General features: G+C 40.4%; 1 protein-coding gene across 1 annotated transcript; it reads left to right on the top strand.

The window, feature by feature from the left end:
- Nucleotides 1-1,152: 1,152 nt before the first annotated feature.
- LOC133996774 (zinc finger protein 385D-like) lies at nt 1,153-13,572 on the top strand. Its single transcript, XM_062436376.1, has 9 exons — nt 1,153-1,162; nt 3,837-3,952; nt 6,499-6,501; nt 8,780-8,887; nt 9,683-9,851; nt 10,898-11,146; nt 11,220-11,401; nt 12,835-12,936; nt 13,330-13,572. The coding sequence occupies exons 1-9, from the start codon at nt 1,153-1,155 to the stop codon at nt 13,570-13,572; spliced, it is 1,182 nt and encodes a 393-aa protein (XP_062292360.1).
- The last annotated feature ends 2,276 nt before the right edge of the window (nt 13,573-15,848 follow it).

Here is a 15,848-nt window from a genome sequence, read left to right as displayed (position 1 = left end):
CAAGCTCATGAGCACACAGAGGCAGTGTGAGCATTTTGAGGACAACAGTTGTTGATTTGATGGCCCTGCAGTTTTGGATTGTGGGAAAACACATGTTGGTAGGGGGGGTTGGTAGCATGCTCATACTTGAGGACATGAAAGTTGAATCAAGGTCCTTCTGCCAAGAGATATATCAGAACTCTCCAGAGTCGTGTGTGTGTGTGTGTGTGTGTGTGTGTGTGTGTGTGTGTGTGTGTGTGTGTGTGTGTGTGTGTGTGTGTGTGTGTGTGTGTGTGTGTGTGTGTGGAGATGCAAGACGGAGAGACAGATATGAACATAGTAGAGTCCTTTTAAGTGCAAGTGAGTACATGCATATATGCATAAGCCTGCATAAGAGCATGTGTGCATGTATGCATGACAGCCTGTGATGTTTTTAGCTGGACTGTGCATCATGTGTTGTTTGCTCTGTGTGTGTGGTGAAAGCTCCGAGATGCATCTAAAAATACCATGGGCTCGAGAGGAAAGGAGCGAGGATGGGAAACCATTTAAGAAGTAGAGGAACACGGGGCTCCTTCCAAAAGGCAGCAACCTGGGAGGGAAGCCTGTAGACAGTACTCACACTGCAGCTTGGAGGGGAAGGATTCCCCCCTCATTCTTTCAAACATGTAGCTTTGTATTTAATGGTAGCTTGGAAAGCTGAACAAGTTACTTTGATAAAGATGGGGGCTCCTCTTGTTTCTGTTTGGTGGTGTTCTATTGAGTTACACACTGAATCAAACCCAAATGTGCCTCTACAGCTCTGTGTATGTTGAGGGTTACGCTAATCCAGGGAGGCACTGTACACTCATTACGGTAATTTCCATCTATTTAGTGAATTACAAATAGATTTCTGAGAGATGTTGTCAATACGTTGGACAGAACACGAATCTAGAAGAGATGAGCAGGAGGAGGAGGAGGGGTGGGGGCGGGTATAGGAGGAGGGAATCCAGATGGGAAGGAGCAGCGTCGGCACCGCAGGAGAGAGAAAGTGAGAGAGAGAGCGAGAGAGAGAGGGAAAGAGAGAGAGAGAAAGAGGAGACACAGACTGTGGAGAAGACACGAACCTGATCTCTACATGGAGATGAGAGATACTTCTATCAAACACTGAACAACCGGATTTCAATCGGTGTCGCCATGTATTTCGGTGCGTAAACGACGCGATATGCTTTTAATCATAGCCTATCTAAGAATGTTTTTGCTGACCATAACGCAGCAGAGTCACTTGTTGCTATGTTGAAATGGATGTAAGCTTTGTGAAGTCAGTCACCTGCACAGCAGAAGAGAAAGAGGTAGCGATAGTGCAGATAATTCAATGCATTTCTATTGTCTATATATTTGTTTTAGTTTTTAGCCTTTTTTCTGTGACAGTTTTCCTCATGAAATAGCGCACAGGGCGAATTCTTCAAAGACAAGGGAGACAATTTATAATTATTATTGGATAAAAACTTACATATGATAGAAAAGAAAGAATATACTATAATTCTCATATACATGCATGTATATACATATATAAATATGCTACGCACACACTGAATTTTTAAACATGAAAAACACTGCACACACAGAGGAACTAAAACCAACATTATTATAATCATTAAAGAAGTTACTCTGTCAGTGTGTGTGTTTGTGTGTGTGTATGTGTGTATGTGTGCGAGTGCATGTGCGTGTGCGTGTGCCTGCTTGTGTGCGCGCGCACTTCACAGTCTCTCCACGGGTTTCTTGTAACTTATCTCATTCTCATTTCATTCTTTCAAGTCATTTATTACAAATGCAAACATTCAGGTCAAACAGAACATGCGCGCGCGCACGCACACACACGCACACACACACACACACACACACACACACACACACACACACACACACACAGGCACACATGGCTTATGCTTGTTAAAGGCAATCAGACTAACAGCAGAGCGGATGGGTGTGTTTTGATTTTTGATTATGATGCTGATAATTACACATGCGGGTTGGTCCTGAATCAAACTGTAATCAAGCTCACAGAACATGCACACTAGAGAACAAGCCTCTGTAATCAGGACTCAACAATACTAACTAGGCGTTTATCAGACACACAGCTTAATACTTGCCTCATTAAACCCCAACTATCTGTGTTTGTGTGTGTGTTTGTTTATCAGGTGTCAAGTGTGTACATGTTCGTATGGGTTTGGGATAACATGTTTTGCATGCAAGTTTATTAATTGAATTTTTTTGGGCCATTGCTTGCCTGTGTGTGTGTGTGTGTGTGTGTGTGTGTGTGTGTGTGTGTGTGTGTGTGTGTGTGTGTGTGTGTGTGTGTGTGTGTGTGTGTGTGTGTGTGTACACTCTTTCACTTCTTGCTCATATGACTTTGGCACCTGTGTAGAGTATTTCATTACCCTTCAGTGTTCCCCCTGTGTGTGTGCTTGTGTATGTAAAAGCCCATTTGGTCAGATACACTGTCTGAGGGTCCTATTTTAAGAGAGCTCATATTTAACAGCATGTCAAATATGACAAGCTTTCATATTAAGTAATCATCTTCATGTTCAAACTGATTTAGACGCTCATTATGAGTTCAACATCTGAAATAACTTCACACCAGTTAATCAGTTAATAAATAGACAAATATTAACACAACAATTTTAATATTCTATTCATTATTTGGGTTATTTTTTAAGGCAAGGGTGGTAAAAAAAAATGCCATCAGCTTCTCTAATGTGAATATTTTGTGACCTTTTTAGTCCTCTACCTTCGGTTTTGGACTGCTGGTCAGATACAACAGACTTAATTGAGATTTCACATCATCACATGAGGCTCTAGAAAATATAATGTGCATTTTTTACTGTTTTATTGACAGCATTAATGAATAATCAGCATTTGAATTAATATGAAACAAATCATTAGTTACACCCGTAATGAGTTCTGCTTTGACATTTTAGAAAGATGTTGGAAAGACCAATACATTTATACACAGCATAATTATACACATATATCAGTGGTGGAAGAAAAATAGTAAAATTACAGCAGGATTGTGAGCAAATACACTTTAGTATTAAAGGTTAAAGTACAGATTGTGGATATTATATACATTATACTGTTATTGATACATTAATGTAAGCAACATTTTAATGTCGCTGGTCAAAGTGGAGGTAATTGTAACTACTTTATATAATGTGGTATACAATCAGACTACATAATATTTTATAAGATGTCCATATGTATTGTACATAAAATCTCAGAGTAGATAAATTCCGATATTGATATATCAGTCAATAATCTTATGTACAGAATATATGTAAACACACACTTTTTGCAGTGATCCCTCACATGTGGTTATCAAACACTTGTGACAAAGATATGTACTGGAGACATATTTTATATCTTAATAAACTTTATTATATAAAATTACATCATTACACTGAAACAGTAAACTTCAATGGGTAAATTACTATAACAAAAAAACACATGAAACAAAAAAAACATATGCATGCATATATTAAACTCGAATTAAGAAAAAGGATCAAATATACATACAGTGCCGCCAATATAACTTATAACTCTAGTCACACAAATCACGAATACAAATTTTTATGTCATTGTCAGAGTAGATTTCAATCACTACAGATGAGTGAAACTCAAATAACTCACTTTAAATCAATTTTTTCCCCAGTGATTATTTGTTTAATTTGTCTACTAGACTATACAATATGTTTTGCTGATTTGACCTCTTAGATTTATCAGCATCAATGCTTATAAAAGAGCTCACATCATATCTATTGAGTCATTCCTCCATATGTTTATCTCTCTAACTGTGTCCTCCCTGCCGTGCTGTCTCCTAGGTAATGTGTGTCACAGTGTTCTGCCACCACTGGCTCATCCCACGCTGGGCAGGACTCAGCCTTCCCCAGACCCAAAACCCCTCCTACCCTTCCACCTGCTGCCTGGATTCACTGACGTGAGTACTCTCAGTCATCGTAGTTGTCATAGTAACACAACATCACACCTACTGTACTCTCCTGCCTTTTTTTTTTTTATCACTAACCACAATCGTTCATGCGCAACGCTTTTTCCTAATACAAAGGTGTGTGCTTGTGCTGCCTACACCTTTCCAAATATATTGCCTCTGATGCAGAGAGCTGTGACATTTCTACACAGCTTGGTGGGGTGGAGCTGATACCTTGATATACCTCACGCAGACCTTTTCTTAGAGCTGTCTGTCCCTGTTTGTGAGGGGTGAAGGTGGAGAGAGCTAAAGCTGGGCGAGTCCAAGCCCTGAGGAGAGTTGATGTGTCAGGCAGGGCTGGCTGATGTCTTTGTGCTATATGTCTTAATATACTGGCTGCTATACTGAATAAACGTTTTGGGCTTGTATCTGTGTAGTACACAGAAGCTGAGATGTAGCCTATTCATAGACAAAACAGTTTCTAAGAACTCTGCTAGAAGTGTTTTCTTTTGCGTATGCATTTAGAGCCAAGAAAATATGATGATGTGTGTTTTTGTCCTGCACTTTTGCTAATACCAAACCCAGCACAAAACCCAAACTTGAGATGAAGTAAGAGGCTGAGAGCCACTTATGAGCCCATCACCGTGTCTGGCCCACTCTGAAGCAAAATTGCCAATTTTTCTTTGTTCCTCCCTTCTCTTTACTTTTGTCTCATCCTTAAATCACAATGTGCTCCTAGATGTTTAGGGGAGAGATACAGAGAGGACAAATTGAAGGTTTATAAGAAAGAGAGGATTGTGTGTGTGTGTGTGTATGTGTGTGTGTAGGCCTATGTGTCGCCAGTCTTTTTATTCTGTGTGTGAGGTGTGTGTGTGTGTGTGTGTGTGTGTGTGTGTGTGTGTTGTGTGTGTGTGTGTGTGTGTGTGTGTGTGTGTGTGTGTGTGTGTGTGTGTGTGTGTGTGTGTGTAAACTCGTTCTCTTTGTCAAAAAGTCATTTTGCCACCTGAGAAGAAATCAGACATCCGTCAAGGTCTCAGCCTCCTCCCTCTCCGTTTCAACCCACTCTCCTCTCTCCACTGTTCTCATAAATCCCTTCCACTTTTTCACGTTGCTCTTGCTCCATCGCCCTCTTCACTTCAGCTCTCTCTTTGTCTGTGTTTTCCCCTTAATCTCCTTTCATCATACTCCCCCATCCTTCACCTGCCCATGCACTTCATCTTTCATTCACTCCATAACTTCTCCACTGACCCTTACCCTCCTTTACAGCTAACAATCAACAAAAAAATATTACCAATTTTGATAAAATTGTTAGCACTTCCTCTTAGTGGTCGACCTTCCCGCTCAAGTCAGAAAAGCTGTCTTAGTCATAACGTAGGACAGGTTGAAAAAAAAAAATCTCACACAATCTCACCTTCCTATAACCTGTTTATAACTGCCCCCTCTCTCCTTTCTTTCATTTTATTTCATTTCTGCCATTGCAGGAATATTTTTTTTTAGAGCTGTCAGTCTTTTAACTCTTATTCTACTTGATGAAGTAGGAAGAAGAACAAAAGCTCCTACTTCCAAATCTTTCGATTGTGTGTGTATTTAATACTTGACACTGCTGATGTTAGGATAACATGTTCCCTGGTTGATTTTGAGATTACTTCAAATGTTGTTCAAAGGAAACTTTATGTAATAGAACATAATGAACCACTATCTCAAGTACATATTGTCTGCAAACTGGAAGGTGCACCGTAGTGTAGAGGGACTCTTTTCCCTCCTCTGATTTGAACCTGTGGGTGTTAAGTAAGTGGGCACACAGCTGAACTGGCTGCGTTTTCTCCTGGAGTGTGTGTGTTTTTTTTTTTTTATGTGCGTGGGTTTTTCTTTTTCGGTGAGTGTATAAGCCTGCATTCTCTGGTGAACGTAGATGGTACGTGTGTTGGCAAATGCCTCTGTAAAGCGCTGCCTGGGAATTTGTTTGGTGCCCACATGTTGGTTGTCGTGGTTTCAGGCTTGCATGCATGTGTGTGTGTGGATGTTTGTTGTAAGCCAGGGATCCAGCACTTCACACTGGGACTTCACCGGTTAGTTTGGCTCGTAGTTTGACAGCGCTTTTTAAAAAAAAAAAATTTATGGGAACAAAAATGTGCTATTGTTTCCAAGCAAATACTCATTTAAATGACAAAGAACCAAAAAGCAGCAGCCGATTCATCATAACCCACCCTTCTTTTTGGGATGCTTGACGTCATGTGCTCACACATAGCTGTTGCACTGGTACACAGTGTAAATCCAGGAACATTCATCATTATAAATGCTGAGGCTCTTGACTGTGCTCCAGGTAAAAGTCTGCTTTACTTCACTTGGCCATATGTTTGAGCCATAACTCATTCCCTGGGGCTCAGTATGTCTGACACGCCACCACCCCTGTGTGAGGAGGTTTCTAGTGAGAATATACTGATTATAATTGATTCTCTGAGGTGGATGTCATGTTATTTAGAGCATCACCTACTGAATTCCCTGTTACAGTTTTTTATTGCTTTTGATGTCAGAATAAGAAGAGAGTCATGTTTCAGCAGGTGATGTTGTGTAAACTGTGTATAGGAGCAAGAAAGTAAAAGTAAGAAGGGCAAACTGACTTTGCCACAGGTGCTCATCCATCCCGGTGAGTGGAGTGGGATTGAAGGGTAAAGAGAGTGAGTCCACAGGGAGGCAGGAAGGTGACTTTGATCAGACGGCGAAGAAGGGAGAGGCAGAGAGTTCAGAGGGGAGCAGATGGAGGGATGAAGTGAGGAATGTGTGATGGAAGGTCAGATGGTGATACAGAAGCCTCAGGCTGAGGGAAGGAGGGAGGAAGGGACGCTTTTATTCATATTAAAATGTTCTGTCTCATTCAGCTAAACATAATAGTATTCTCACATCCTCATGAATGTTTAACTTTAAAATGTCCATCCATATTTTTCCATGTCATGGAAATTTACTTGACATTTCTTAATTTTTTTTAATTATATCATGATTTCTAGTTTACACATGATACACAAAAGAGCTGTATGTATTTATATCTGTTTGCTTGAGTTTTATATGCACAAACAGCTGAAGGGAAACAGCAGAGATAAGAGGCCAATGACTGCAGAGATGCATTCCAGTGCAGCTGCCTCGAGTGATGATCAAAGGAAATGAGTGAGAACACACGCGCACACAGGCACGCACACACGGATTCTGTTGCATTTTTGACATTTGAAGAGCAAGGAATTCATCTTTGGCACTAAAGAAACCAGCTTAATATCCAGGGCAGTGCTATATATGTTCCAAGGGCTTGCAGAACTAGTTGGCTGACCCACAACAAGACATAAATTTCTACGTCACCTCCAGACAGATTTCCATAAAGTCTACCTAGTTGTGGCTGGTTATATGGCTCTCTACATTTCATCACAGGTAATAGGTTTGTTTTGCTCCACAAAGGCCAGTTGGGTTTTATTGCACTGAGTATATGTGCTCATTAAACCTTCCAGTAGGTATTGTCCAGAGGTGCAGAGTGCTGTGTGGTCAGATGGTGGTATAGTTATTGCACACACACACACATATGCAAAGACATGGGTAAGTTTACTACCTGTGTTTCCACTCATAAAGAAACCTAGCTCAGGGGAGGAGAGGTCCATAATTTTATCTTTGGTTAGTTGTTTGTGTTGCGGGCCACACAAACAACACAACACATAGTTTGGAAATTACACTTGTTATCTCTGAATGATTAAGTGCATAATTTTAACTCCACCTTCATTTCTAACGGCTTGAATGGAAAGATCATCCTCAGGGTCAGTTTTCCTGGAACAGGACTGGGTGAGGAAATATTCACCTCCTGTAGAAATGAAAGGTGGCTGTAAAATGTTTGGAGGGTGTCCATAATGAAGAACTAACAGAGGCTGTGGTGAACCTGGCTTCATGGTGATCACAATAGATTCAAATATGCAGGAAAAAAGGATCTGGCGATTGTTAGGTGCTTTTCAAACCACTTCTACTGCATAATCAACTTTTTAGCTGTCCATCAGCATATATATTTGACGATATAGCTGTGCTGCTTTTGATTTAAAAAGTACATCAGGATTTCCAATGAGTGAGGAGGTATTGAGTTTTTCTTACAGATGGAAGAGTAGGAAGCTCTAAGAAGTGCATACATCAATGCTTGTTTTCTTGACAGAAACTTGTAGTGAAAGCTGTTTCTTTTAAGCTATATTCAGTTAAAAAAAAACAAGAACTTAGAACACATTGATCATACTGATGGACAGAGAAGAAGTTGAATATGTGCAACAGTGGTTGGACAAGTTTTTATTAATATTTTAATACTTTTGTCTGCCATGAAAACTTGATTCACTGAAAGCTCAAGTCAAAGTTAAGCTGAGCACAACTTCTGCATGATGAAGCAAAATGCAGGTCTTTCAACGCCTACAGGAGTTGAGTGATTCACAATCTAAAGATACATTTTGGGTGGAGTATTACTTCACACTGATTGGGGTTAGGTTTGGTCTGGCCTTTAGAGCACAGGGTGTGTTGTTTACATATTTGTGTCTTCAGCGAATGATAGTATATGTTGCTGTGTGTATGTGAACATGTGTATGTGTCACATTTGATGCAGCAGCTGTGTGTATTATGTTCATGCATGACTGGGTGCCAGACTTAAGTACTCCCCTAACCTCACCTTTGACCTGACACATTATAAATCTGTGTCTCCCTGAAAGGAACGTGTAGTGTTCAGTTAGCTTGTCATTTACACCTCAGGTGATCACTTTCACTACCCACTCAGTCTTTCACAGGCCTAAACCAGACATGACCTTTTACTGTTATGCTTCTCCTTTGTTACAGATGGATCATGTCCATAAAGCTCTGATTGGCCCAGTCGTCAGGCTAACCTCACCGCTGAAGAGGAAGCCCAGCTCCTGCGGAGTCTGCCGCCTGAGGTTCAACTCTGATGTGGGTGGTGTCTTGTGGGAACTCTTAGTCTGTATTGTTTTTCATTGAGGGCGCTTTAATTTCTCACACACACCCTCGCATGACAGTTGAACAGCTGAGTAGACCTGCCCATGTATTTGTCTGTTTTACTGGTTCTAAATGGTTTAGAGCTACCTCATTTAATAATTTGATGAAATGTGCACACCTGTTTGACCTTTGGAGAGCATTCATTTTTTTCATTGTGGTTATCATAAAACTATTCGTGAGCAAGAACTAGAATTAAGAGCCATGTATCGTTTATCAGAAAGTACAGTACAGGAATCATGGTGAGATGAAATACATGGAAAACAGAATATTTAAAAACAGCATATTTACATATACAGCAAATATCGGTAATGAAATCCACTGCAGTAACACAGTGCTTCTGATCTTTTAGATATTTAGATTCAGAGGGGAAAGAAACAATTTTTTAACATAATGATTTTTGAAGTTTGACCTAATCTAAATTAAATGAAAAACCTAATCTTATTTTAATTAGATGTTAGTGTTTTGTAAGCTCATCTGATGTACATGTAAAATAAGCAAAAGGTATTCAAATTTACTCAAATACTGAAAGATGACGCCTTTTACATCAGGACCATTTAACAGAAGATTTTTTACATTTATTTATTAGTGATAGCAAGCTCTAAAACTACAGTGTGAATCACATTCAATTCATGTATTGTGGCTTAAAATAAAAAAAAAAAATTGGGTTTACATAATTAAATAATTCTATGCAGTTAGATTATACCTTGTTGTCTGCTGTTTTGCATATAGGCGCAGGCTTCTTCCCATTATAGTGGCACCAAACATGCAAAAAGGCTGAAATCTCTGGACGCTCCAGATTCTAAGATCAGGACCTCTGAACCGGTCACCAAGGAAACCACATCGCAAATCCTCTCATCACCCTGCTCACAGCCCTCCAGCTCTGACACAACATCAGGAGGTGTGTGTCTCTGCAGGCACGCATGCTTCCCAGTGTATGTGTGTGTACATGTGCAGATATCAAATATATGACATCAATAGATATAGCAATGTGCGGCTCAAACCTTCTTTTCCCAGTCACGACTTTAACTCTTTGATGTAATAAAGCTCCTGCTGCTTTGGGTTTCACAGTAAAGAGATTAAAGGTTGAGCATTATCCTCTGCTCCTTCTTTATGTCTACATTTACTGACCTCATTCAGTGGCCTCCTGAAATGAAAAACACATGGAAAATGCTTTGAATATGATCTGTGAGTAACCGTAGAGTGTGTGTGCACGCATATACAGTACATGTGTATAAATGTGGTGGTGTGTCAATGCATTTGTCAACTGCTTTCCAACTTGTTAGCATATATATGTTTGTGCTGGTCCTGATTTGCTACCCCTGCATGTGTGTAGGTGTTAAGGAATGAAAATAATACATTTTGCTGCAAGCTAAAGGGCAAAGAGAGAGAGTGTTTTTTCAAAGGGAAAAAGAATGAGTGTTCATTTCCAGTTTTGAGTTAGTTTCAGGTAAGTGGATGAGGCAGCAGGAGTGCTCTCTGAAGATTACTTCAGCAAACAGCCTCAACGCGCATCTAACAATGGGGAATCAATGGTAACAAACAGACACCCACTCAGCAAGGCAGAGCTAATCATTGTTATTAGCAAAGTCTGAATCCTTAAATCAGCACACCCTCCTCTAGGGAAACTCTATAAGTCAGTCTCACGAAAGATAATGGAGGCAAATCATCTCTATACAAAATTGTTAATTTAAGTGCTGGGAGGCAGATCCTTGGGGAAATCATTGATTATTAGTGCGATTAAAGATGTTGATAGAGCTCAAAATCACCTGTAGCCTGGTGAGTTTTTGTCTCTGAGCAAGTCATGAAATTGACTGATTTTTAGAGTTCAGGCATTTTATAGAAGTGGAAAAAGTTTCCAGTTTGTCTCTATGTTGTCTCTCTCTGCATCCATCTCACGGTTGTGCAGATACAGACTTGCTTTCTGTAATACTTTTACTCTTTCAGAGCCCTCAGCCCCAAACCCTACCTCAGAGGCGGCACCATTGAGCAGCGGCCCCAATGAAACTGTGAAAATGCTGTCTGACCCCTCCCTGTCGCCCTGCTCGAGTGTGACAGAGAAGGAAACACAAGGAGACGGAGAAGTGGAGGTTGCTCCAGAGGAGACGGAAGAACAGAAAGCTATACGCCTTCTCTACTGCTCCCTCTGCAAAGTGGCTGTCAACTCCGCCTCCCAGCTCCAAGCCCACAACAGTGGTAAGGAACGTGGAAGTTCTAAGGGCTTGTACTGTGTTCGAAACTCTGTTTATATGACTTTATATCTGCTCAGGCACTAAACACAAGACAATGCTGGAGGCAAGAAATGGTCATGGAGCCATCAAGTCCTTTCCGAGAACGGGTGTCAAGGCCAAGTTGGCTGCGCCGGCTGAGTTGTCGACTGGACTCCAGAACAAAACTTTCCACTGTGAGATCTGTGATGTGCATGTCAACTCTGAGACTCAACTCAAACAGGTTAGTTTCTGTAAATGTCTCAGACAGATTAGTTGTAATACTTATTAACACAGTGACACATTTCACATGCCACAGTTGTAACAGTCTATTACTGAGTGTTTTGCTTGTTTATGGGAGTTTAAAGTTTAAAGCCATGTTTGGCCATCAGTAGTGATATGGGATGGGAACCTGATTCATTTATATTTCATTTTTCGAAACAGGTTACAGTGTAATAATTGTTGTGCTCAAAAAAATTGTTCCCTATGTATTAGGAAAGATGGTCTGTGGATGTTTGAACACACCTAAATTACAAACATACTCTCATGAGAAGCAACTACAGTGGGGAGCCTTATGCTTTAACCTTATAATTTAAGCAAAAGTCACAGACCTCTGTGTACAGAGTTATGTTCAGGTACCATTAGCTATACAGTAAGGTTTAATGGTCTCCCTGAAGACAAAAGGCTTGGTTTGTTTTGTGATTTAGGTGAGATTGAAGATCATTTTTTAAATTTTATTACACATTATTTAAGGGTTACACTTCAGTAAAACATCCTTAGTTGGCATTGTTTGAAAGGGAACCTTGTTAATGGCAGACTCTATTTGTAGAGCTTGGAACAGAAAACTTGTGTGTTCTTTTCTTATGAATGTTTCCCCTCTGTAATGGTCTTATAAGTTCAGGAGAGCTGGGCGCTTGTATGCATTAATCATAACACAATAAATAACATAGCTATAGCTGCAGCAGCGTTGCCCAAGAAGGGTGAAAACTGGTGGGGTAACACTTGTTATGCGTCGAAAACTATAAAAAGGTTAGCTGTCACACAGATTTGCCACTCACACAGTCAAGCTGGTCAGAGGCATCAGGAGAGCCATCATCACTTTATCCATCACGCAATACAGACAGCACCATGCATATTTTATCCCAAATCACAGTGTGAACACCTCACACCTGTCGCTCCAGGTGAGTTAAAATCCCAGATCCCTCAAGATAATGAGCGCAAAGTTACAAAGCTTTGCCTGTTTTCAGCGAGCATCTGAATGTGATGTTAGAATCTCTGTTCGTGATACGACTGCAAATTGTTGGTGCTTATAGCTGACTGCCTAAAACTTTGGCCAGGTGCTCATGCATATTTAGCAGTTCAGTAGTGATTGTGTGCTGTGCTGGCTGTAGCCATCTGTTTGTGCTTGTCAGTCAAATCAAAAAGATTTTCAAACCCGCCCCTCATGAATATTTTGATTCTCCAAACCAGAGCCAACAAAATATCAACATTATGCATGAATAGTCAAAATAGGAACTGTGATTAGGCTTCCTTTAATTTCCTCTTCTCTGATTATTCAGATTTCCAAGCAAATGCCACGTTGTGTATTCATCTGCTCAGTCGTTATGCTGCTGTCTGTGTCTGTCTGGGTTTACTTTTTGTGTGTGTTTATCTTTCTGTCTCTTTCCGCCACTCCAGCACATCAGCAGTAGGAGACACAAGGACAGAGCAGCAGGTAAACCAGCCAAGCCTAAATTCAGCCCTTACACTCCCATCCAGCGTCACCAGAGTTTCCAGGCAGTGAGTACTTTGCTGTTGCTTGATTTACTTTCATCTGTCATCATTGTGTTTGTGTACATGAGTTGATTCTCAAGAGCCTTCTCCAGGAAGCACCCCTCATTACTGAAAATGTAACAAATCATCAGATATGGGTTGAAGAATCCTAAATTCTGTATGTTTTACTTTTAGGATATTAGGAGATGGACAAAAAAGGCAGGTTATGTTAGAAATGAGAGCAGAGTCTTTACTAATTTGTTTGGCAGTAGCTTGGAAAGTGTGTACTTCAGTGTGCTGAGTACCTACTAAGATGTTATCCCCTGTCTTTCTCTCTGGTTTCCTACTTAAACTGCCCAACTTCCTTTTCAGAGAAAAAGAAAAAACCCCTTGATAGTAGTTTTTCTGTCTCTTTCGCAGATTCGTCTGGCTCTACAAAAGAGCCAAGACCTGACCAAACCTTTGGCCTCGTCTGTCCTACAGCGTCAGCTTTCTGTTGTCGCTGCTGCTGCCATGGCAACGCTGCCCCCTTTCTCTCTACGGCCTGCCTCAAACTCAAGCCCCGCCCTGTTTCAGAGTCAGCCCCTCCCCCAGGCCCTGCTGCATCCGGCTCCCGGGCCCATCTGTTCAACACACACGCAGGTTCTGTTTCCCCCTTACTGACCCAGTCTGTGTCTCAATCAGCTAAAAGTACAACTGAGGCCTGAACAAGATGTGATATAAGACAGTGCTGACTGTACTCCACATGCCAGCAGATACTTTGGGTGTCAGGGGCCAGGACTGAAGACTATGGCCAAATCCATAAAGTATCAGTTGGATTGGAATGGAGGAAGTCCAAAGCATCGAATGAGTAAAAGTATTTTCTGATATGTGAGAGTGTGTGTGTGCAGGTGCATGCACAGATATAGCAATCACAGAGGTTCAACTTTTTACAGCTCCATTCCATTAAGTTTTATAAATGGTGATAATCTGTATAACATTCAAGAAAGTCCCTCTGAAGAATGACTGCAGTTTGATTCAGAGAAAGATACAGAATGTTGTGCTTCCATGATGATTATAACTGTGTGTGTTTATGTGTGCAGATATGCATAGAAGTATGAATGTCAACCAGAGCATGCTTGACTCAAGATGTTTATTATTTTCCAATAAACAATAGCTGTGGATACTCATTTGATTCCAGAAAAGTCTCGATTACATTTCTGAATATGACTGCATACTTACAGGCCATGGTCATTGGTGAAAATGACTCCAAACACAAATTTAATGATCCAAAATGTGCATTTTATTTGTAAAATGAGTGCAATATCATTTCAGCGTCGTTTATCAGATTGTCAGCAGGATCTTTGTTCCGACAGATTTATTAAATAAAATGCATTTGCAGGAACAAATAGCAGCTTTTCAGCTCCATGCTTACGTGCTCCCAGATGCTGCAAGATATGTACAAAACATCAAGACACAGTCAGGCATCGCCTCCTCCCAAACCCATAACTCTCTGTGTTCTGACTCTGACCTAAACCCATGTCATCCTCCCCTGCTACTAGGCAGCACGCAAAAAAATCTTTTACTTGGCCTGTATTCAGGTATTTAATAAATTATTATTGAAACAGACACATCCACAGATTTATTTGGCCTCAGAAGACTGATGAGTTTTGTCCAACTATTTATAACTTAAGAGTACAGATAAACCTTTGCCCCCACGTGTAGCCCCTCCAGCTTCATCCTAAGAGATAAATCAAAGCAAGAATGTTCTGTCTGACTTTATTGTCTGTCTTTTTGATGAGGTTTACTGCACTGCAGCCTCAGGCAATGTGTAACTCACTTTTAGTAAGCTTGTGTTTTAAGGGAAGTTATTTTAGAAGCCTAGAGGTATGTAGCTAGTGTGTACTGCTGTGACAGTACAGTGCAGTCACTGATCCAAGATGCATCAGGGCAGCTTTATGCATTAGATATTTTACACCACAGGATTTAATATTTTCACAAAATGAACCATTTTTACAAGGTTGGCTTATGTGCAAATGAAACAACTGTAAACTATTTTAATTTCTAAATGTTGTGACACTGATCACTGATTGACATTATCTTGATGATGTTTTTTTTTCTCAGAGGTCGAAAACTGGCCAGAGGCTGTGTGATCACTGCTTTTCAACTTTCCACGACCTCTCAGATTATCTTCTCCATTTGATCTTTCATTAGCCATCTGACATTAAACTGGATTAATTAGTCAGATATTTTCTGCTTGTGACTCCTGCAGCGTCTCCAAAGCAAATAATTCTAGAGGCCAATTCAAAGAATTATCATCCAATCAATCCTGGCCTCCTGATTTCTTTTGTTGTCATGGCAGCAGTCATTATTATTACTATTATTAATTGTCTGGGGTGATGATGGTGAGGCGAACATCTGTGTATTGGATGCTCAATTCACCTCATGCAGCCACTCCAAAGTAAATAATTCTACAGGCCAATTCAGAGAAATATCATCCAATCACAGTCTTCTTATTTCCCCTGTTGTCAAAGCAGCAGGTTGGTTGTGTGTGTCTCTGTGTGTATCTATCCACAGTTAATCTTGCATACTTCTGGACCCATCAGCCTAATATTTTTGTGCACATTTATTACTGTATGCTCAAGGACCTCTTGTGGTCGCAGTATAAAACCTATTTTATAATGTGTTTTATACCACCATTGACTGCTGATTCTGGCAGGTGTAGGGGCCGCTAATGATCTACAACTGCATCAAAAGGCACATCCAGCAATCAGCTACATTAAAATAAGTATGTTGCAGGCCACATATTGACCTCTGTTGTGGCTTAAAAAAGTGGCAGCCAAAGAAAAGTTCAGTCTCATCTTGAATCAGAGCATCTGTAGAGTAATTTGATACCCGATATGTAATGATCCACTGAAGTTAGGCACGAAATAAGATGAATAAATCCCATTTTGGTTAAG

The sequence above is a fragment of the Scomber scombrus genome, chromosome 16 (assembly GCF_963691925.1).
Source record: "Scomber scombrus chromosome 16, fScoSco1.1, whole genome shotgun sequence".
NCBI lineage: Eukaryota > Metazoa > Chordata > Actinopteri > Scombriformes > Scombridae > Scomber > Scomber scombrus.
This window is presented reverse-complemented; position numbering and strand designations above follow the sequence as displayed.